General features: G+C 31.0%; 1 protein-coding gene across 1 annotated transcript in view; it reads right to left on the bottom strand.

The window, feature by feature from the left end:
• Positions 1 to 24,896, bottom strand: part of LOC144843313 (receptor-type tyrosine-protein phosphatase T-like) — a 75,917-nt gene that overhangs the window by 39,294 nt on the left and 11,727 nt on the right. Inside the window, exons 5-31 of the mRNA XM_078700106.1 lie at positions 24,154 to 24,306; positions 23,702 to 23,821; positions 23,347 to 23,493; positions 22,799 to 23,107; positions 22,196 to 22,263; positions 21,688 to 21,922; positions 21,048 to 21,320; positions 20,633 to 20,841; positions 20,233 to 20,311; positions 19,601 to 19,679; positions 19,187 to 19,272; positions 18,644 to 18,789; positions 17,974 to 18,061; positions 17,402 to 17,526; positions 17,033 to 17,120; positions 16,540 to 16,616; positions 15,847 to 15,883; positions 15,275 to 15,372; positions 14,938 to 15,060; positions 13,728 to 13,891; positions 13,260 to 13,395; positions 12,247 to 12,393; positions 11,719 to 11,797; positions 11,506 to 11,588; positions 10,978 to 11,241; positions 10,498 to 10,649; positions 9,673 to 9,808 (exon numbers count right to left, since the gene is read on the bottom strand). Of these exons, the coding sequence (XP_078556232.1) occupies positions 9,673 to 9,808; positions 10,498 to 10,649; positions 10,978 to 11,241; positions 11,506 to 11,588; positions 11,719 to 11,797; positions 12,247 to 12,393; positions 13,260 to 13,395; positions 13,728 to 13,891; positions 14,938 to 15,060; positions 15,275 to 15,372; positions 15,847 to 15,883; positions 16,540 to 16,616; positions 17,033 to 17,120; positions 17,402 to 17,526; positions 17,974 to 18,061; positions 18,644 to 18,789; positions 19,187 to 19,272; positions 19,601 to 19,679; positions 20,233 to 20,311; positions 20,633 to 20,841; positions 21,048 to 21,320; positions 21,688 to 21,922; positions 22,196 to 22,263; positions 22,799 to 23,107; positions 23,347 to 23,493; positions 23,702 to 23,821; positions 24,154 to 24,306 (3,701 nt within the window). The remainder of the gene's footprint in view (positions 1 to 9,672; positions 9,809 to 10,497; positions 10,650 to 10,977; positions 11,242 to 11,505; positions 11,589 to 11,718; positions 11,798 to 12,246; positions 12,394 to 13,259; positions 13,396 to 13,727; positions 13,892 to 14,937; positions 15,061 to 15,274; positions 15,373 to 15,846; positions 15,884 to 16,539; positions 16,617 to 17,032; positions 17,121 to 17,401; positions 17,527 to 17,973; positions 18,062 to 18,643; positions 18,790 to 19,186; positions 19,273 to 19,600; positions 19,680 to 20,232; positions 20,312 to 20,632; positions 20,842 to 21,047; positions 21,321 to 21,687; positions 21,923 to 22,195; positions 22,264 to 22,798; positions 23,108 to 23,346; positions 23,494 to 23,701; positions 23,822 to 24,153; positions 24,307 to 24,896) is intronic.

Raw genomic sequence — 24,896 nt, forward strand, 5'->3', positions numbered from 1 at the left:
ACATTATAAATATTATATGTTGTATTGAAATATTTGTCTTTCTCATTGCTTAAGGTAGTTTTAACTTGATAAAGCAGAATGTTATCACATTGAATGTTGTAAGTACTGTCATCAACCACCTGTAATAAAGAAGCAGTACGTCTGGTAAAGTAATTTTTATTCAAAATATGATCTTCATTAATTATAATTCCTACAATATCTACTGTAGGCCTAACAAATAAAAAATAATTGAAATATGCCTAATATTGACGAAACATAAATACAACTACTCAGAATTTAGTATACAAGTTAGGTATCGCATCATGTTGAATATAAACATATTAAGTACAATGAACATGTTTGAATGTCCGTAGTTAAGCTAAATGTTATTCAAATAATATTTAAATATAAAGACATCTTTACAGTTTTAATAAAAATATTTCCGTTTACCTGAATATCAAGCCTCAATTCTTTTCCAGAGACGGAGATAACTTCTAAACTCGGCGAAATTAGCGGTTCTATACAATTAACCCAAAATGAAAGGTAAACAGTTGCCAAAATAAAATGTAAGTAGGACATAAAAGCTAATTAATAAACTTGAACCTCAAAAAGGCAAACGGATCTAGCAAAAATAAAAGCAATTGCATAAAAAAGAAATGAATTGAGAGATATTGTCTAGTACGGCGACGAGGCTGTAAAGTATAGTGTAGGTAATGAAGGGGAGGATGGAAAAATATAATATTTTCTGATAAAAATATAAAACAATACCCTACTGAGTGTGCCCAATTAGGGATGTTCCTCTTAAAAAGCGACTAAAAATACCCTTAAATGTCAAATATCGTCGGAGCTTCCTCGACCACCAGAATGGATGCTAGCTTTGCGGTGCTGCCACCACTGTTTGGTAAGTTTGGGTAAATATATAAGAATAAGAAACGTGTATGTTGAATATCACATTATGATGGCTATTACATACGCAGAGTAAAATTAGACATGTAGACCGATTTTGTTACCTGAGCAAACTGTTTGCGTTTCCCCTTGTGGACTTGGCGGACCTGTAGATTCTGTATCATCATAAACGTCCCTTGATTGTTGAGCGTAAAAGTGAATTGTATCATGAAGTTCAAGACCAGTTACATTCACAATATTAGTATCTCGGCTACTGACAACTAACCATTTGCTATCTGTATTCAATCTGTACCAAAGTTGATGTTCTGTGATGATTCCTGTTCCATAATCTTCACCATGAATCCAGTTTACGTCAAAAGAAATGGATGTTGCCATCTGTTTAATGACTCTTGGTTGTTCTCTCAAGTAAGGCAAAGCTTAATAACATCCAGAAGGTTACAATTAGTTAGCAATATCCATATTTAAAATGTCCTAATATTGATTAAACACTCAATGGATATTTAATTATCTACAGTACCCATTTTTATTTAACGTGATTTACTAAATGGAATTTATTTTATTTGTTTTAAAGGTAAATGTAAATAACATCATTTATTTGATTACCGTATTTAACAGAGAGCGTACTTAATAATTTAAAACTAATATACCCTTCCATTAGGCCTAAGTCTTGTTCCTGCAGGAAAGTTCAACAATTAGTGATATTTAAACTAATAGGCCTAAAAAGTCACGTCAAACCTATATAAAAATAAATAGACGTACCGATACTACAGTTTGGTCCAGCCCATGCTTCATCACACCCATCATCACAGCTTCCATCCTCCCGATTACAACTATCAGAGTTGTTGCAATGACATGGGTAGTTACATAATTCGCCGAAATAACCCATCGGGCATGTGCCATTTTGCAATACTGCAGTTAAATAATAAGAACATCTTTCGATGATTCTGTGTTAAAACTAATTAAATCTAACACTGCGATAGTACAGTTTAAAATCAAAGACAATTTAAAAATTGTTTTATTCTTTCCAAATATCACAGGCCTAAAAATTAATAGGTTTAAAAAAAAGATGTTAACCAGTACACACACAGAATATCGTTTATATTACTGATGTTACCTCCCTTTAAAAGTGTAAATGTATCGTAGGCCTAAATGTTTGAGTAATGGAAGATTGGTATAACAATTTATTTCAATGAGGTATAATTTTGTTGATCGATGCTGTTATATAAATTAAATAATTCTAAAACATTTAAGATAAGAAAGAGAGTAGTACTAAAAACAAAATAAACTTTGAATTAAAAATATTTGCCAACAGATTACTCAATACCTTGGCATTGCGGTCCTTCATATCCTTCAAAGCAACTAGAAGGAGAACAACCTATTGCATTGTCACAATTGTCACAATTACATTTCATTTGACATCCGGCACCATAATATCCGTCATCACAATCTTAAAACAAACATCAGTACGTATAACCCACCAGTGTTATGAATGCACATAGTGTTAGGCCTATATTTCAAAAATCCTTTATTTTTCGCACACAAACCTCGAAATTAATCCATATTTGTATTATTTTTGTAATTTATAAGCAGCCTCCACAATTTTGTTTTATTGAGCATGTACATAACTTCAATTAAATTTGAAGCGAAACGCTTATTTATTGTTTACCATCTTTGCAATCCAATCCTTGGTATCCAGCAGTACAACTGCAGCCAACAGGATCTGGAGGACAGACCAATTTACCTCTACAACCATCTGTATTGCCAGAACATGAATTCGGACAATCACGGCCCAATCTATTAAGGCCACATGCTATAAATAGAGTAACTTCAATGTGTGGTTATTATTCAAACAATTTTTAGTAGTAATAATTTTAACTTATTTGACTTGATATATTTGTATCAACATTCTAGATGCACTGAAAGATTCTAAAAATGTATAAATGCAAAACATTATATCATACAGCATTTCAAATTATTCTAATGTATATAAAATCAGTATAGTATTATCATAATTATTTTAAAAAGTATTTAAATAAATCTCAAATACCTGTTTCACATTGTGTTCCTTTGAATCCAGAAGTACATATACACAACCCCGTTTTGTCATCACAAACTCCACCATTGTAACACACTGGACATTCCATTTCACAAGCTGGTGGATTCCACTTTGGGGATGGACAATCTGGAAATGTACTTGTTCAAGTATTATTTCAAATTACTTTCTGATTTGTACATCGGCCCAATTTTATTAGGTTACCGAAATTCCGACATTTCGAGAAACTGTTCTTTCCCTGTTTTAGCTATCTTTAAGGTTTATGCATATGTTTGCTCCCAGAATCGTAATGATGATGTGAACTAAAATACTTCATTGATATAGGCTTGAAGTTATTGATAAATGTAATTTCGTAGGACTCATTATGGTGTTAATTTTTTTTTAAAGTATTACGGATTATATATTCTCAAATGTTTCCATCTCAGCCGAAACCATTATGGTGGTTTTTATTGTGGTTGTTTTTAAATGTTAAAGTTTAAGAGATTGTTAGTGTAAGGGTGAACTTTCCAGGCAAGTACAAGTTCATATTTATTTAACGAACATACAACAAAAAGAAAAACAAAACAAATAACCTGCCATATATTTAAAGAATGTTAAACGAAGAAAATCGTACTGTTTCCTACTGTGCGGTAAAATAATTTATAGTCCGTCACACAGTGGTTGCAGTTTTAGTGTTCTCTCGTACACATTCGTACATTTTTGTAGTAGGCCTCCATATAACACCATATACGATTGAGCCAACAATATCGCTACGATAATGAAACTATGCATTTCGTGCATCCCACTTACAACACTTCCTCACACCCGTTATTATCGGATGCACTCGTTGGAATATTCCAATTGTTTCCGAAAATAAATCAAACTCTCTTCGATATCTCAAATCTACTATTAGAAAGTGGGGATAAATATACTTTTAAATCTATGTTTACCTCTTACAATTAGTCTCATTATACCGTTGTTACCGTCAGGTTCATCGCCATGGAAACATTCATATACGCCGCCATCGTGTGCTCGTACATTATCAATCTTGATTGAATGTATGTTGGTCCATGTGATGTTGCCATAATTGTGTCTCCATTTGAGGTCACCAGTCTGAGTCACACTAACATTCAACGTAACTGATTCTCCAATGCCAACTGTCACTGTTTTCTTTAAAAAAGTGATAGTGGCTAGAAACAAAAAAAAGATTGATATTAATCCTACAGTATTCTATCAATAATATTCTGAATCACAAAAAGAAAAATTATTTAATAGTCAAAATTATTTATATTTGCCAACCCAAATTTAAACCAGAGAATGCATGTTTAATAGAACATGTATCCAGTCAGCCATTATTCATATATTCATCCTTCATATTTACTCCGATTATGTATTGGCAACAACTGGGGGCCCTCATTTGAAGAAATTTGCCAAAGCAGCAGCTGACATAAATTATTTAAAACAATTTAAATATTATACACAATTAAAAAAAAACATGTCAAGTTATTAAATTTACTTGTTTGTACACATTTGATAAAATCAGTAGATAATGGAGAAATTTATGTATCAGGGGGATTACCACCCATCTGATAGGACAGTGATTAATTTACTATTGGTAATCCTTGGCCACATTTCCTAAAAGACATAACATTTTTAAAAATAAATTGTTAGCAGGAATACTCAAAAAGTTATTGCAAGATCTTTACCAATTCTGGGACACTTTTTAGTATTATTTTCAGATCTGCTCGTGTTAAAAGATAGGACATAATTTTCAAAAGCCGGCGAGCAGTCTTAAAGTAACAAGTAAACTGAAATTGCATTTTCTCGAGAGCTACTAGTACAAACAACTTCATTTTTGTACAAGAGGCAAGAGTGATTTGTAATTTTAAAACATAATTTGATTTAATGTACATGTTTTTGATACGAGTAGTTTAAAAAAACATATTTTCCAATTCGTTTTATGTTGTTGGCTTTCTATATAAATCAATGGTGTTGCGTATCACTGTGTAAATTATATATAAATCATACTGTCAAATTATAGAAACAGTGCTCATATTCGGAACATAATCTTATAATCGCGTCGAGCATAGCTCATCGGCGAAAGTTCCGTATTTTTAATTGTATGTAAAAATGCGGAATTCGAACCTGTGATCTGTCGCTTACCTATCATACCATAGACCACAGAGCCAAATGTGGTATTATCACAGATGTTTACCGACCAGATACATTCTCTCATACAAGAAACGCCCTAACAATCAGTGGAGGCTTAACTTAACAACTTTGTTGTATGAGAGAATGTTTGTTGTATGAGACAATACACTAACATTCTTTTACCTGCTTTACGAATTATAACAATTGCCGTTCTTGTGCTTACTCCTTCAAAGTTTGCCTTAATTGAAAATACACCAACTTGTTCTGGTATATTGGATGATTTAATAACAACACCAAGTCTATTGAGGGATCCGGCATTCTTGTTTTCAATTAAAGAGCCAGATGGAAAAACGTAGGATTCGTCAATAATTGGTGTTCGTGTGTTCCAAGTTACATTGTTTTTTCCTCGTTGATCATTCAGTATTCCTAATGTAATGTCTTGAGTAATATCATCTTTAAATGTATAGCCAATAAAATTTGAATCCTGATTTCTCATAACTTGCGGTTTCGCTGACCAGCCTACCAAATTATGTATACGACCTGTAAGCAAATATAAATAACTGTGAAGCAAATAATCACTGTGGCCAGGGTTAAGTTAAGACAACTTTGAAAAACAGAGCTGCTAGATCCTCTGAAATATGAAAGAAAATAGTCTCCAGTACCTTAGACCCATTATGTTTGAAGCTGATGGAATACAGCAGTTAAGTCCATGGAAATTGCAATATATAAGTCTCATGTAGTTCAGTTTTAATGATATGAAATATATTACTGACCACCTTTGTAAGGCCAAATGGCGTAAGCATGCGCACGACAATTCGATAATTTAACTCTTCCCTGGTAACAGTAAACGAGTAGTATTATGTCGTTATGCCTAATAAGGTCAATGCGAATAATATATATGCATGCAATTACAATCTCCTGTTTTCTTTCCTCACTAAATGTATCACTGAGTACTCTGGGATTGGCAATATACTATACGGCACTAGTTGATTACAGAATGTGCTATACTCTACGTTCCCGACGTTAACAGGTGGTATTTCCAGCTAGGGGCACTAATGTTATGAAAGTGTACTGCGATAATAATTACGATATTGAAATACACCAACATTATAGAGGACATTTATACACTGAATAAGTACATGACCAGTTTATTGAGAAAAATAAAATGACACTAAATGCAAATTCCAATTAAATTCTCTCAGAGCAAATTGAGTTATATTAAATCATGCATTTACTTACCCTGACATTTCAATATTAGAAGCATTAAACCAAATATTGCCAACGTATACTTAGTCAAGTACTTCATGTTTCGACCTGTATATTACAAATAAGACATAAAGTGAAAGATAACGTTCTTTTATCACTATATATGTGTACAAGCTACAGAAAGCAACATCAAACAGGAACAATAGCTTGTGTAAAATGACGTAATTGATTAAATGTTAAATGTTTAACAATTTATTAAAAACTGCACATAACGAAAGAGAAAACCCAAGGGTAAAATAATGAAAGGGAAGTATATGTTGTGCTATCATCATCAATGGAAACTTACAAACGACGCCGAGTCAAATTGTGGTATATAAAACACTTTGACTATATCGAAGTAATTTAGACACAAAATGAATATTCTTAGGCTAAAACAATCTGTAGGTCTATAAGTTTATTAACTTACACTTATTCTAAAAATGTAAAGTTAGTATCCCTTTTTCTTTTCTTAATGATAGCTTGTTTTAAAATCCATCAATAATCAATCTATTTTTAAAATTAAATTAAGAAAGTATCTCATCGTTGATATTCCTATCTGATTTTATTTTTTCCGGTTTTATGATATTGTTGCTCTTCACTTTTTATATTTATATATATCTTTTTTTTATAGTACATTTTTTATATTACCTTTTTAACATTTTATATGTGATTTTTATTATGTCTTTCACATTTCCATTTGCTTTTCTTATGATTCTGATTTCTCTTGCAATGGACCCCATTGGAAATAAATTGACATGTCGATTTTATGGGTCGTCCTTGCATTCATTCACTTTGGGTTTAATCATTTTTAATATTCCAATTGTTTGTTTTGTTTTTTTTTCTTTGTTAAGAATTTTAAATGTATTGTTGAATGGATGCTAAATGAAAAAATATATAGTCATGTCAGGATCAATTTCAATAATCCATTATATTTTTGCCTTGTGTTGATATCAAATGTTTCGTTTAATGTTTTTTTTTTAAATCATTTTTTTTTTTTTTTTTTTATTAAACTTTTTCTGGTATTTGAATGCTAACAGTATATCATCATTTGTTCCAGATGATAACCGTCGACTCTCTCTGTTCATGTTGTTACCTATCCCAAGCTTTGTGTACCTACATTCATGGACACATATGCATGCACGTACCGACATTCACATCTATTTAATACACAAAAGTGAATTAAATCATGAAATATCAGTAACAATATTAATATAATATATATAAATATCAGTTAAAGTAATACCGCGCCAACTAGAAAAAAACGCAATGTACAGTAACTTACAACCGGAAACATTAGCAGATGAATAACTTATAATGATGATTATTAGACAAGGGATCAAGCAAGTATATATATATATATATATATTACATCAAAATCCACCTAAGCAATATATTTCCATGGCGCCGTATCCTCCCTAGTATTTTCAACCAGGTATTCATTTACAGCTAAGTAGATTATAAGTTGTCAGGAATTTAACCCGAGTCTCTCTGTCCACTCGGCTCCCAACAATGGTATTGCCTTCCAAATCTTATTTTTCTTTCCGAGACTCTTGGTTTAGGGCATGAATTTATATAATACATAGACCAGCGGCCAGTAGCATATAAACAATAAATACAAAAATGAGATGCAATTTGAATTATTATTATTTTAAATGCACAAAAAATAAATGTATACACTTGTTTCTATTCAATTATAATTTATTGAAGCTAATATCAGTATGAGGAAGTACTCCGTAACAATATTAAACAAATTACAGTATTAATATTATTCAATAGTTTCTAAACATTTTTAGATGTAACTTCCTATTTGATAACATTATTACAAAATCTAGAACAAGAAGTTTCAAAATGTAAATATTTCGCTACCACTTAAAATGTTCAAGAGTTTTTTTGATAGCATACATTGATTTATTTATACTACACTGCAGTAATGTGCTATGGTTATTTTGGTATTAATAGGCCTACAATCTGTTATTTTATGTAGCTCTAATCTTACAACCAGTTATATTAAACTTTCATTTGTTACTTCATTGAAACTAAATTCCCGTTTTTTTTTGTTTATCATAAGAATTATTTCCTTTAGACACTTACTAACATTGCCAATAAAAAAAAGACGACAAAGCGTTATTGATTATCCATGTTTTGTTACATTATGCAGATTTCCAGTTTTCCTTATAATAAATTTATTTGTAATGTTTCCTTTGAAATTACCCTGCTATACAATAATGTGCATACTAATCATCAATAAAAAGCATCGTGTATTTGAGGGTTTTTTTGTTCTTGTGGACAATAGGAGGTCTATATTATATTTGTAGGTAAGTAATGTAGAAAACATTATTCATTATTGATATTCCTCTATATTGAAAAGTCATTGAATAGTTTATTATTTATAGATCGCTATTTGACAATTAATGCTGAGAATAATATATATAAAAAAACGATATAAATAATATATAACTACCAGTTTAATATTATGCTCTAAAATAGTTCAGAATAAACAAAAATTCTAAAGTACCGTAGTGGATAAAAAACTGAAGATATTAGTGTACAGTACATTTTAAAGAATTTTTCAAAAACATTTTTTGCACAGACACTTTCAACATTCTACATAATAAAACGTTTATTATTACGCCACACACGACTCTATTATAAGATATGCTTCCTGCCTATATACACTGTTAATATTTCTTTTGTTTTATTTTATTTTATTTATTTGTTTATTGGCAGAGGTTAATGGAGAGAATTAATTTGGGTTTACTAAATATAAGTACAAGTTATGATATTGTGACTACCCTAATATTAGCCACAGTAAAATATTAGAAACAAACTCGTTGAAAAAATACATATTACGTTTTCGTAATGTTAGGAATGTTATAATTTATGATTTTAAACTTTCATTTGTTGCTGGATATCAGATTGCAATCATTTTGAATTTGTTTACGTTTTCGTAATTTTGAGAACTAGCCAGGATGCGGCGGCATCGTAGCAAAACTGATACTGCTCCTAGAGTAAAAAAAAATAGAAAGGAGAACAATATGAAATATAACATTCAATTCTGATTAATGTAAACAATCTAGTGTCCTAGCATTAATCATGTTCTACACATGAGATGAGCTATGCAAAAACATATATTTGGTAATATTTAGGTCTCTTTCTGTGAGTTTAAATACAATAAAAAGCGTTATGGGTATTTGAAATTATGCTACATTTTACATTGATATTTCTTTTCTTTTCTCTTTTCTTCTGTACATTCTTATAATAAGAAACTATGGGCATTAACATATTGAAAAAAAAAGCACATATAATACATGGGTACGAATCAACACCAACTTCGTAAAATGTTAAAAAAGAATACTAACCATGTTATCAACCATATATGGACATGATTTACGTAATTGTTTCACTGTATGGTACACATCTACTAAAGTCTCCTCTTTGATTTTCTGAATAATCGAAGACACTGCACAGTAAAGTCCGCAACACATTGCGCCGTCTCTTATGGATGGATGGAAGAATGATAAAAACAATTAAATGAATAGTCATACAACTCTTATGAAAACTGGGGCAATATGGATTCATATTCTTGAGTATATAATACATTAAGGCGATTGGTGGTAGATATGATAAGATTTAGGGAGTACATCGTTGAGAACTACACCTCTCTTATAATATGATATTTCTTGTGTTTTACTTTATAGAAATATTTATTTGTGTAACTATAAAACTAGACATATCGTTTATATACGAGAAATGAGTGACTTGAATCACTTTTTATCACATAATGAATGCATTATTTAGATAATATTATACCGTATGAAGTATATTTGTGTTTTTAAGCATACTTAAGTGAGTTTAGTCTTCTGTCACTGATTATATATAAAGCTGATATATATTTTAAATAACATTTCATTCTGAAACATTCGATTTAAGTCATGCCATTTAATGATGTAACTTAATTTATTTCAGAAAGTCCGCTTGCTGCAATATTATGCCGTTCTCTAACACACTTACAAGCGAGTAAACAAGATAGCACACTCTATTTTAACAATTATTTGAAGGTGTTAGGTTTATCATCTTTTAGATCCTTTTCTGATCATCACCAGCCCTTATCGTTATATAACATTGTTTGAATAACCTGTGAAGACTCTTCACTGAAATAACAATTATTACGTTCCACGACTTACTGGCAAACAATGATTGCTGGGAATCGTTCACAAGACTGTTGACGTCTCTCCACACTTGATATCAGAGATAGAAACGAATCCATGTCCGGTACGCTGCTATTCACCTGCCATTGTGTGTATACTAAACGAAATATCTGTCGTTTTGTTTTACCCTACAAAAGTAATGACAATTAATTACAGTAATTACTTTTAAAACGTGTAGTCCATAGAGTGCGTGAAATCACAACCAACAATAAAAAGGTATGGTATGGAAAATGTAAATCGTGGCATTCTCTTGTGTTTTTTGGTAAAGGTACTACTTATTGTTGTGACACAACACAATATTCTACTGATAACAATAGAAGGTGTGATTACACGTGAAATGAACAAGATGATAATAATGATGATGACGATGATGATGATAATGAAGATGATGATGGTGGTGATGATTTTCAATGTCGATCATTTCTACTACATTTGATACATATATTGTTTCTATACCTTCTGTAATTCGAGTGTCTGTTGAACGATAGCTTCATCTGTACGTTCAAACGACTTAAGTGTGACAATGTACTCTCCACATTCAAGTTGTTCATTAACGTTTTCGGGTATGAACTTTGCATACGACTTGTCTTCCAACTCATTCAATGACACTATGATTTGAGACTCATAATCAAATACCATGCTCCAAAAGTCAGCATATGTGTTTACAGAATCCGAGATCGGTGACCGAGCTGTAACGAATGCCTTTGGTCTATTGTACAGCTATAAAGAGTAACATAACACAATTACACACATTGATTTCTTTGGTGGGGTTTAAATACATGCTACACAATATTAGGCTTGTTGACAAAGTATACAGTATATCTGATGATCATCCGCTAATAATGTCAAAAAAGAAACAATATTCTGTTTTTAAACAAAATATTCAACAAAGTAAAATTTAAATGTGCTATTGTTTATACTTTTCTAGGTCTTAAGGTATTTTTATTGTATACTTATATTTTGTAAGCATAAGTAATAGCATACATCACATATCGATGTGATTCCAAGGTAATATCCATCGGTAGACCGGTTCAGTCGTCGAGGGTAACCTACCAGTTCCAGGTATTCTGAAATAAAATACGTAAGTGTAATCAATACGGTACAAACTAATTATAGTACAAAGAATAGCAATATGCCTGTGTGTAAATGTGTTTAATTTGCTTCATACAGTGAATAATAAAAACACAAACAGCTTACCTGGTAGACCCACATACATTTTGTCTTTTCCATTCGATACAAATTCTCCTTTTGTGTTTGGTGTCATGCTTTGTAGGGTCTGTGCGATAATAAAACATCTATATCATTACAATAGTGTTATACATCATGAAAGTGAATCACAGACCAGTGGAAAAAATACACAATAAAAAGACAAGAAATGAAAATAGAATAAGTAGGCATACAACACGGAAACGATATCTTTCTTAGGAAATATTGCTGTTTCAACATGTCAAGTATCATAGGAATATCTGGTAATACAGCGTCTCATTTGTACCACATGTAGTGCCTGTATCATCAAGGTTAAGGGCTAAGTTAAGGTATATGGTACTAAGGGAAACATGTGAAACATATTAAATGATTTGTATAGACAAATATTCCTATGATACAACATAGCGCCAGCATATAACATACATTGTTTTCTAACAGAAATACACTATTCCCAATCACGCTCTATTGTTCGCTATTATGAAAGATGAGAAATAAGAAAAACAAACAATTTGTAGTTACCGTAAATTGTTGGAATATTATGGATTCTTCGTTAACTCCATTAGTTGTGAGATTACGTAAAGCATAACCCAGTTCCATTGCTGGAATTGCCGTTTGTCCACAGAACAACATTTCAAGTAACACTTCGTAGATGAATATATACTGTTCCTACAGTAGATAAGGTACGGACATTTTTTGTTAATTCTGTTATTTTAAATTACCATTTACAACTAAACGTTAAATCATCATGATATCTTTAAGGATATAAATGTATTACATAAAACACAAAAATAGACTCAAATTGTAAAATATTTTCTATAAAGTTACCTTCTTTCTGTTGATCAATTTAAAGTCTTATAATGCTGATAATTTGACTTTCTTTATACTTTATATGTATAGAATGGCCTTTAACTATCCGTGACTAGATATAGTTTAAATACAGAATACATAAACTTTATGATAAAAATCGTGCACACTGAATATATATATAACAAGTATAGAGAAATACTATTTACAAAACGTTATATAATCTATTTATTTATTTATTTATTTAAGCAATGTGGCCAAGGAATTACCAATATTGAATTAATCACTGTCCTGATAGGTGGTAACCCCCCTGATACAGGAGCTATTTTGTGAACCTGTTCACCGGGGTAACTCCCTACTCTTCTCGAATAATGAATGGATTCTTTAAAGTGTACACAGGTTATAAATGTGTACACTGGACCTACGGTTTATAGTCCTTATCCGAGAAGACTTGTTCCACCACCAGAACTAGAAGCGAGTCGGCCTCGAACCCTTGCCGATGTTGTTAGCTCTTTAGGTATGGCAAACGACGCCCCTTCCTTACCCCCTCGTTACATTAAAACATGATTAAAATCCGCCTGGCCATCACAGTGTAAATACTGTATGTATAACAATTTGTTAAAAATGGTAGTAGGGCCTACATAATAATATTAATAGAAACACAGAGTTTAAAGCCTGATAATAACATACACTAAACGGATGTGTATTTTTTATTATATTATCATTACTTTTGTTTCAACCATCTGAATACGCTTGTCTCTCATGCTTTGCACAAAATTAAAAACATCAACACTTCCTTCATGTTTCGCCATATCCAACATAGCAAAGATGGATATGATAGTGCCAGTTCGTCCGGCTCCAGTGCTAAACAAATAACAATAATAGTAACACATATTTATAAAATTATGAGCAATAATATTTTGGTGTGGAACAAACACATTACTTGAATTCAATATTATGAAGCACACACACTATATTTTATGATGTATTTTGTATTTTAACTATTGATGTATAACAAAATAGATTGTACTTATTAAAACATTTCTATTACAAATGCATATATCAAATAGGCCTATTACCTACACCTTTATGAAATTATCAAAATTAGTATTGTACCGGTATTATATAAATTATTTGTATTTATTCAAACATTTAAGATCTAAAACAACTTAGTGAAAGCAATTCCTGTAACATACCTGCAATGAACAATGACAGGTCCAGTGTTTGGTGGCGCTTTCTTCTTTTCATCTTTAAATTTGTGAATGAAATCCACGAGATGCGTCACCTCTGTTGGTACACTCTTGTCTGGCCATGATATGAAGTGATAGTGCCATACAATACGGATTTCTTTACATCCAGCCTAAATTCATTGAGGTAAAATGTATATATTACTAGTATCATGGCATCGTATTGGTACAGTTTTTTGTTTTTTGTTTGTTTTTTGGGTTTTTTTAGGTTTGCACAAAAAAAATATCGAAGAAAAATATAATAATGATTGTAAATGTGATTAAAATCTGCTTTATAAGATTTTTTTATATTTTAAGCGTGGTCAAACAATAACATGTTTATGTTTAAACCAAATGAATTTAATATTGAACAAAAACAGTATGTTAATAATTATTAAACTAATAAGTACTACAAGGTGAAAAAAATAGCTATCGATCTCGCGAAAATACGATCGATAGCGAAAATCATAATTTGCGCCGTTGCTCGAGCGTCGTCTGCTAATATTGAGGGCGCTTGACTTTTATTAATATTTATTACATGATGGAACAGCTGTGTGAATGAAATCCACCAGATGCGTCACCTCTGTTGGTACACTCTTGTCTGGCCATGATATGAAGTGATAGTGCCATACAATACGGATTTCTTCATATCCAGCCTAAACTCATTGAAGTAAAAATGTTCATATTACTAGTACCATGGCATCGTATTTGTACAGTTTTTAGTCGCGTGCGTGCAAGGCGACTCTACAGCTCACTATGTCGGTCGGTTGGTCGGTAAACACTAACCTGAGCACGCGACTGCAGCCATGAATATGGCCTTGTTTATTTTAGTTTTGCACTAATAATTAGAAGGAAATCCTATTTATAGGCCTGAAATATAATAATGATTGTAAAGGTATTATTGTCTTTCTGAAGAAAAGAAAATAATAACTATAGCAAGGATAAGTTAGAAAATGATTGTAGGGCCTGCCTTTACTGAACGCGTAACATTCTAACAGCATGGTTGCGTACCTTACGCGGTACATGCTTCCGTGATTTTGATTCACAATAGCAAACACTATAATCTCAAAATGTCAATAATAAAACGGCCATTAAACAGCGCTCATAGTAACATTGCCAACTGCATCAGCTTGAGACTATTATCATTATAAATAAATATCAACATTATTTTCGAAATTACCATTTGAACTTGAAATTTTCGAATAACGTAATTGTTATGTTCCTGTTCTTCAGCATTTGTTACAATGATTTTCCCATACAGATTGACATGGGAAAAATCTGGCCAATATTTCTCAGATTCTTTCTGAAAACACGAATACATTTATGGTTAGTGTATAATGATAGCAGTGTGTGTGAAACACATGTGATGTTGTATTCCAAATATTCTTATGATACTAACAAATTTAGATACGATACCGAGAATCTGTGTTTTTGCAGTATTTACTTTAATTACTATAAAGTTTGTTTTAGCTATTTTGATGCTAATCAAATACACCGTTGATTTTTAAATAATTTACCTTTATTCGTTCTAAAACATTTGTTACCATGACGATAACCGTAGAATTCTCTTGCCAAACCATTCTCCACATATCATTTGCTGATGCCATATTCGGCCCTGTAATTAATAAAGGATTTATTAAATATTAAATTGTAGTTGTGCCTAATGTAGCCTGGGCTAAATATTAATCTTATATCCTGAGTGCGTTAGTAATTTTAAAAGGCACAAATCCGACATAGTAGGTCCAAGATGTGACTCGACTAGACTCTTTGACTGATTACAAACATTGTACTCATGTGAAAAGAGAATTTTTGTTATCCAACCAATAATAATAAACTTAGATGATAAGTTACCTTCTTGACACGAATAGTAACTGTTAAGAAGGTAACTACCATTATTACTGTTGATTTGGTAAAAGAAAATGTCTATATTGATTTAGTATTACAAAACAGATGGTACACCTGTGTGTAAACATTTTAAATTTTAAATATTGATTAAGTGTGAGGTAATTTTTATTTTTTTTAACAAATAGATTCAAGTAAAGATATTTGTAACGTTTGAAGTTACTCAATTATCTTCATAATATCTTACCTTGACATGCAATAAATTCATTTGGTCGTTCAATTCCCTATAAACAAAAACACGAATTGTTTTTGATATGTTATAAAGTTTGTATTGAAAAAAATAATATATATTTACATTTAAACTGATTTGCGATACTTTTGTTTTTTGCATTATACAAAGTATTTTTAATGAGCTCGACTGATTTAAGTCCTTGTCTGTCCGGTGTTTCGCTTTTTTCTTTTTGGGGTTTTTTTATATTGGTATATATGGTTTTTCATTGTCCCAACCATTGTTATTTTGTTTATTACTGCAGGGAGTCTAGGCCTAAAGTTTATTTGTTTGTAACAAAAAACTTATCTAGGCTTCCTTCTACACATGCTTTTTACTATGTTACATCTTGTGTAGAAAATTGTTTAATAAACGAAACGAAACGAAACTAAGTTACAACATTGATTTTAAAAAGTATAAATGAAAAAAACATTAAAACAATGACAAAAAGTGGAAAGGTCAAGTAAATAAAAAACACATTTAACAGATTCAACAGATTTAGAATAAAAAGCCGGTCAGAAAATAATGAATTTAATCTTAATTACACTATCTTATCTAACTGTACACTGTGTATAAACTAGGAAGTATAAAAATATAATAATAACTAGTTTGTGCACTACTAAACAATTACGAAATATTTCAGAAAAAAATAGAAGTAAAAAAAACACTTGCATCTAGATATGAAGCATTGATATAATCGGATGCGGTAGCGTTTTCTACTGAATGCAAAATAACTCGGGAATGATCATCTGAAATGAGATTTATTACCAATTATTGTTATTCCTGAATTAATCCAATTGGATCTTTTATCAAGGTGTGATGAATAAACCGAATATGTCATTAGAAAGTGTGATGAAAGTATAGATGGATACATTTTGGAATTTATTAAATACTGCTAGAAAAATAGATAATAGTACAGAAAGGATTAAGTAGTGACTTGATATAACTACCGTATGTTAATTCGATGTTTGGAAAATAAAGAATAATAAGATAAGGAAAATTGTTCTCTTTACTTTCGCTGCCGATAAAGTATAATTTATTTACATTGGTGTAGATTAGTAGGCACTAAAATCATACATACAAAAATTACAATAAAAAAAGTTAATATAATACATGGTATGAAAATAATAATCAATAATAGGTATTAAAATTGATATACACTCACATGGAATAACGTTATCGTCTTTGTTTTTTCCCTTGTTTACAGAGCTCGTAGCTGCAATCCATTTATGAAGTTGTTGATCACCAAGGTTCTTAAAAAAGAAAAATTACTATTCTTTTAGGATTATGATTGAAAGTATACGATTTATTATGATACTAATAATATGACAAGATGATATGTTTTATCCACTTGTCATTTGAAATGTTTCTTTTTCTGTCACACGGTTAATCAATTGCATTTACACTAACGTCTACATTCAGCAGAACGAAATTGAGATCCAACCAAGAAATCCAGACAATTGTTGGATTTGTTTCCGGAAACCTCAATTTGCATTTAATTGTTCATTCAGATAGAAAAGGTAAAAAGACAAACCTCAAAATCTTTCTCAAAGCCGTTTATTGGATCAACATTTTTTGACAAGACGTATGATGGAAGATCATGTATTGCTATTTCTTGATTTGTAGTTCCAAGTAGGTTTTTGTTGCTTGGTTCCAAGTCTAATGATTTGTTAAAAATACCTTCATGATTTTTGGATTTAGCGTCTACGTTATTTGTCTTATTAGCTTTACCTTTAAATTGACCTTATAAGGTATAATATGTTGTGTTAATGTTTTTTTAATTATTAATATATTTAGTAATATCATTTTCTGGCATTAGACACTAATAATCAGTACTATGATAAATATAATGTTTCTAAAGTCATTCATCCATGCTGTAGCTGAATCGAATTTAATACACTATAGTATAAAATAAATTCAATGTTATAAAATGATTCAAAATTAATTCAAGTCGTAACATCAGCGCTGTAAGCAAACAGTATTGCGTAAAACCAACCTAAATAATAATGGTGTGTATGGTTAATAGTTTGGGAAAATACACCTCACACAATTCATAATTTTTTTTTTCTATTTTTTTTAGCTGCTGCAGGACTAAATTCAACTTACTTGGCTCGTTATAATATATGCTATCAATCTTAGTTGCAGTGCTCTTGGTTGTTTTCGGCAGATGTAGAGGGTTATAGTTGCCAAGTTCCTTAACAAAAATCGTACAAAAGATTAAGCTTGGTTCGCACTTGTACGCAACGCAATGACGTATGCGCACTGCTAATGAGTTGACCAATCAAAAGCGGCAGTTCGAACAATCCAACACATCGTGATTCGTCAATTACTTACTGCGTATGTCCTTACGTTGCTTTCAAGTGGGAACCAAGCACCATTATAATACTAATTGTCACAAAACATGTAGGTTTTTAATAATAAAACAAACATTGTGTAAAATAACATTAATTATGATTTTCGGGAGTAGAATGCTGACACGTAAAAACACAATGTATTCAATCGAGCTTTAAAAAAGAAATATATACAAATTGCGAAAGGATACTTATCGACGGTAACATCATAAAAAGAGTTCCCAACGCGCTAAAGCACTGCTACCAATAAAACAAACATTATGTTAAACAATATTAATTGCGTTTTCTGCGAATAGATTGCTGGCACGTAATCATAAATATAAATTACTTAAATATGAAGTCTTTATTATTATTTTTGATTGAAAAAACTCAATAAACAGTTTTCTTTATAATATTTGAATGTACTATTAAATGTACTATTTTACCTCGTAAAAGTTATCAGAATCGTCGATTGTCTGATTGATAACTTCAGGTGAACGATTGCTGGGAATTGTCGGTTCCAAGTATATATCATTGTTGGAAATAGCTATATCATTGTGTATAGTTCTTTCTGTCTCTTCAACAGTTGCAACTAAAAAAGTAACATACAGAACATTCTATGAATTGATGAGACGATTGTATGATTTGAAATTATCAGTGATACAATTGAGCATAGTATATAGGCCTACAGATGCCGAATAATAATTAATAAACCTATTACTTTATGTAGTATTATCAATCTTTTCTTCATTCGCTTAGCTGCAATTTTATACGTAAGTTTTCAAATAAATTGTATCCTCGCTCGCTGATCTGGGATTAGCTGGCCAGTTTAGATACGTCACTAACCGTTCCACTAGCGCTCGTTTTTTAAGTAGACGCCTGCCATACTCCAACGTACAGTACATGCGCTCTGTCGGTAAAAAGAGATGGAACATCTGATGTCAGACTGATGCATATTATTGTGCTATTTTATCCATGATTTATCTAACCTTTTCTGTTTGGTTTTTTATTTGAAAAAAGTTCAATATCTTTCGCTGTAGCTTCTTGGTAGAAACGTGCACACAGCTGATACTTTCTGAAAAATTAGAGTAAATACATACATTTAGGTTTATTATAAAAAGTATAGCCGTTAAGATAATTGAATTTAGATTTTCTGTTGTCACCTTCTGTATACATAGGAATGTTCTAGTTATGTAACTATTAACCTATGACCAATAATAATACTTTATTAGTTATTAATAAATAATTCTTATAATGTTACAATGTTCACATTCACAATTCCCGTTTAAGAACTTGGGCACTAACGGAAATAAATGTATGAAGCACAGTGTTCTGTCGTTAGATAACATTGAATCTACGAATTTGTTTAACACTGCCACTAGAATATTATGTTAAGTGCATACCTTTTCTTAATCAAAACTATCATGATAAGTATGGCAATCAAGCAAGCTACAGATCCAGTAACTGATCCTATAATAACACCTACAGTAAGAAAAATATATATTGTGCTAATGACCAATGTGTACATGTATGCTATAATATCGCATACAAATAATTTACAGTTTAATGTACAGTGCATTCTCCGCAAATGAAATAACATTGAAAATTAATATTAATAACAATAGTATTACACTTACCACTCCAGTAACTATATACTATTTACAAAATCAATAGTTGTGTAAGTTTTTAAAATTATTTTACATTTTCCTATTGTTGCTCCACAAATAAATTTGTCTGCGTCAAGGATTTGACAAGAAGGTATTGCAACTATTTTTAATTTCATCAAAATTGGACAACGGAAACTTCCCTTGCTTACGACCGTATTTTTAAGTAGATATTAATATTTAATAAAATATGAAAACCTCCGAAAATGTAAAATTACGTTAATCTATAGAATTTTAAATGATGCATTTGACCATGTGCGGTGGTGTGCAGTACAATACTGTTGTTTTAAATAATTATATGGATAAAGCATGCAAACAAATTTGATTTTTTAGTTTACAAAAATAGGACAGTAAGGAAAATGGGCACACACCTGTGTTTGTTGATTCTAATGTTGTTATACTCGCTTCCTCTGAAAAGTTGCCATACCCTTTTAATGTCATTGCTGCTACCTATTTACCAATTAACAATATAAATTATTAAACCAATAAATGATACAAAGTCATATTTTACAATGTTGAATTCATAGTCTTACAATTCAAAATTGTAAATAAATGTAATTTATGCTTCAGTCTAAACTGGTACTGCTAATCGTATAGATAATCAATTTGGGTTAGAAACATTCTATTTTGAGAATGAGGATGGCCTGTTTGACCTTTTAGAACTCTCATCTTTTTCGTTAATAGTTCAAGTTCAAGAACAATAAGTCCATGTGTCTATTTTTTTTCCTGTTTTTATTTTTATCAACAGGTATGTTTTCTAGATAAGCTTACTTTCACCAAGTAAATTGTATTTGGAAGAACGTCATCTTGTATTTCTATGTCTTGTGCTGTAGTTGTTTTAAACATCTCCTCAGTGTTATCTGATGTGATAGAGATTTTGTACAACTCAACTTTACAAGAATTTATAGAAGATGGAGACCATTCTAAAGAAATAGACAACTGTGTAGATGACGTTTTAGTTATAGTTGGTATCCCTGGAACTAAAAAGAAGAATATTTATTTGATATATGCATACTGTAAAAACGATAAATACTGTACATGGACATTAAAAATAACCAACTATCATTATCACATCATTATAATTCTTAAGTATTTTGTATCGGAAAACAGAGTTTAACAAAAACGTGACATTTTGATAATAATAATACTATACTCAATTTAGCAAGGGCGTTTTTTCTAAACATACATGCGGTCCGTGTTGTCATTATCGTTTTGTCGGCGGGACCAGTGACGTTTTGAAATGATGCAGATACTTCAAATGTATAAGTAGTACATGGTTGTATATCGTTGTCAAATAGAAGCTGAGTTTCTTCCGTAGTTCCTACTTGAATATTACCATTGTCTGCGCTTAGTGAGTAATGATACATTATCTTGCTTTCCACTTCTTTGCTACATCTTGATTCATTCCATGATATAAATATTGATCGTTCTTCAATTGTGTGTTTTTGTAACTTGACCTCTATATAATATGATTGTATATGTTATCAATAATCATTGTATCAATATTCTGTTCTACGGTATTTCAGACTCATTACATCCAGATATAGAAATCAAACATTAAAAAGATAGTAGAAAGGAGACTTTATAACATGAGTGCGATTACTATATAATAATACATAAACTTTTATTCTTAGCATAGAGAATTTGATTATCTGAATATGCTTCATTCCATGCAACTAATCACAATTATAAATATTAATTCTAAATAATCTATTGTATTGTGATTAATTGGAGGGTAAATTTGGTGGAAACATAGCTTAAAAAAGGTGTATCAACGACCAGTTATGCTTATTAGGTCTAACATGGTCTTATGATACATAGCCTACCTGACGGTGCTGTTAGTTGTTTGTATTCCTCACTCCATGGTCCAATAAAATGTTCATTATTAACTAATCTTGCTTTAAAACTGTATTCAATGCATTCCGATAGATTTTTAAAATTCAAAGAATTCTCGCAATCTGTTTCATTGACAATGTTTATTTCCGCATTTGGTAATTTAACTTGAGCTTGATAAAGTAGAATGTCGTCACATTGAATTTTCTCAATACTGTCATCAGCCACCTGTAATATTAATCAGAAGCCTACTGAATGATTTTTCATTTTGCAACCGTTACTTTTCATTTGAATTTGAATAAAATGTTTGCTGCAGACCTATGTAAGACGATAAATGTAAACTCGTTTCTTTACTTTACTTGTTTTGAGATTCGTAAGCGCCTATGTTAAATAGTTGAACTCATGTTATTCTTCTTGTTATTGTTGATGGTACTATTAATGGTACTAATTACCATTTGTGTTGGTTTAAAAACAATATAAAATAAAACAGTTTACGTTTACCTGAATATTGATCCCAATTTCTTTTCCAGAAACAGACGTGAATAACACGTTCGGCGAAATCATTGGTTCTATTCATTTAAATACAGGCATTAAACAATTGTTACAGTATTAATACAAAAACATAGGCTGATATAATGCCTCATGCATAATGCATGAGGCGTTATTATAAGCCATTGTATTATAGACATACATTTTTCATCAAGTCAATAATACAATATAAATACTTCTTAGTAAAAGTAAAGGGAAAAGGCAAATGAAACTCGCCATAATCACCTAATTCTCTTGTTCTTCATAGTCTACCATTTTTAGTCGCGTGGACGCGACTCAATAGTTCACTATGTCGGTCGGTCGGTCTGTCGGTCTGTCGTTCTGTCGGTCTGTCTGTCGGTTCGGTATCACTATGCGTTTTATCGCTTTTCTGTACTTTTTTAACTGTTTTGATGTACAGAAAAGTTTTGAAGTACATTACTTTTTGAAAGTTCATTTTTTTCTGAGAGCACGTGACTTATGGCTGTTGGCCTTGTTTTTATATAATTAATATTTATGATGATGAGGCTACAAACACATAGAATAAAGTAAGAAATAGATACGTTATATGTTTACCTGAGCAAACTGATTGCGTTATCCCCTGTGGACTTGGTGGACCAGTTGATTCTGTATTATAAACGTTTCTTGAATGTCGAGCGTAAAATACAATATTGTCATTAGGTTCAAGTCTTGTTATATTCACAATATTAGAATTTCTGCTTTTCACAACTGACCATTTGCTATCTGTACTCAACCTGTACCAAAGTTGATGGTGTATGATGATTCCTGTTCCATAATCTTCACCATAGATCCAGCTAACGTCAAAAGAAATGGATGTTGCCATCTGTTTAATGACTCTTGGTAGTTCTCTCAGGTAAGGTAAAGCTTAATCATAATATCAAAGAAGTTAGGTTAAATTGCCCAGAATTAAAACTCTATAAGGCTATATACCTACACCACACAGAATAAACATTGGATTGTAAACAAAACAGATCTGATCAATCAAAAATATTTAGATAAGGTCTATCGCCAAAGCGACGTTATTCTACGAATTTTCTAGATTTTACTATGATAATTTGGTTTATAGTATGACTAAGTAAGCGAACTAAAAGAATAACACGTACCGATACTGCAGTTGGGTCCAGCCCATGCTTCATCACATCCATTATCACAGCTTCCATCCTCCCGATTACAAGTATCAGAGTTGTTGCAATGACATGGGTAATTACACATTTCGCCAAAGTAACCCATAGGGCATGAGTATGTTGTTACTACAGTTTAAAATTAATTAGTTGATGTCTTCAATTCAGAGTTTTTAAGTTTTTGTGGAAATGATAGATAGTAACATTACACATTTGCTCTTTATTCTGACTAAAATTAATTTTAAGATTATGTTTGAATAGGCCTAACTATACTTATTTAAACTTTATAGAAAAAAAATTAAATATATGACTATTTAATACCATATTACTGATTTACCTTGACATTGTGGGCCTTCATATCCTTCAGAGCAAGTAGATGTACAACCTGTTGCATTGTGACAATAATCGCAATTGCATTTCATTTGACATCCGGATCCATAATATCCCTTATCGCAATCTTAAACAAACATTATGTTATTAAATTAGTGAGAATGTGCATACGGAATGCAAATATTATACAGATATTATATTAAAATATATTTAGGCATTTTGATTCATACTGAGGCCGTCAGCATTAATGACAAGGATACATGCTTAAATATCTGTCTACAATTTTAGACACTTTTATTTTATTGCCACAATTATTATTATTATGAATACTATAATTATTAGTATACGGTGATTGGTATAACGTGGCTCGACAACTGATTATATAGTCTGTGTATATTTTATAATCTAATGCTACCTCATTAGATTTGGACGGAAGTAATATTGTAACTATAATTTTACCATCTCCACAATCCAATCCTTGGTATCCAGCAGTACAACTGCAGCCAACCGGATCTGGTGGACATATAAAGGAACCTCTGCAAGCATGTGTATTTCCAGGTATATAAGAACACTGTGTCCGACAATCAAGACCCCACTTGTTATATCCACATGCTATGAAAATGAAACGAATGCGGTGATGAACATTCATCCATTGTTTTTATTTTGTAAATGATAACAACTGAAGATGATCAAATTTAATTGTGTGTGAATGTACTTTGTTATACAGCTGAAGTTATTTGAAAAAGAAAGAATCAAATAACGTTTATAATATAAAAAATATTACTTGATTAATGGACATGTTAAAGTAAAATAGAATAAAAATAGAAAGAAACAAATAAACAAGATGAAATATAAAGTAGCTTAGTTGAAAATATAGTAGGACTCTAAGTAGAGAATAGCAGTGCATACATTACGGTAAAATGTATGTTTTTTTACATTCTAAAACCATAGGCCTATCGTTATACACATATTCCATTGCTTCATAGAAAGTTCTATTAACTGTTAAACCAAAATAATACAACTATTTCAATCTCAATTTCCGAATTTTAAGTATAAAACACGCCACTCATAATATCATATCATTATTGCTAATCTAGGCTGATTCTTTAATGATTCTTCAGTGTTTAAACTTCATTGTCAGCCAAGTTGTATTTGTTATCATGTCTTGGTGGTTAATGAAAGATTTTGGGATTGAATTCTGA

This window comes from Antedon bifida, chromosome 5 (assembly GCF_963402885.1).
Source record: "Antedon bifida chromosome 5, ecAntBifi1.1, whole genome shotgun sequence".
NCBI lineage: Eukaryota > Metazoa > Echinodermata > Crinoidea > Comatulida > Antedonidae > Antedon > Antedon bifida.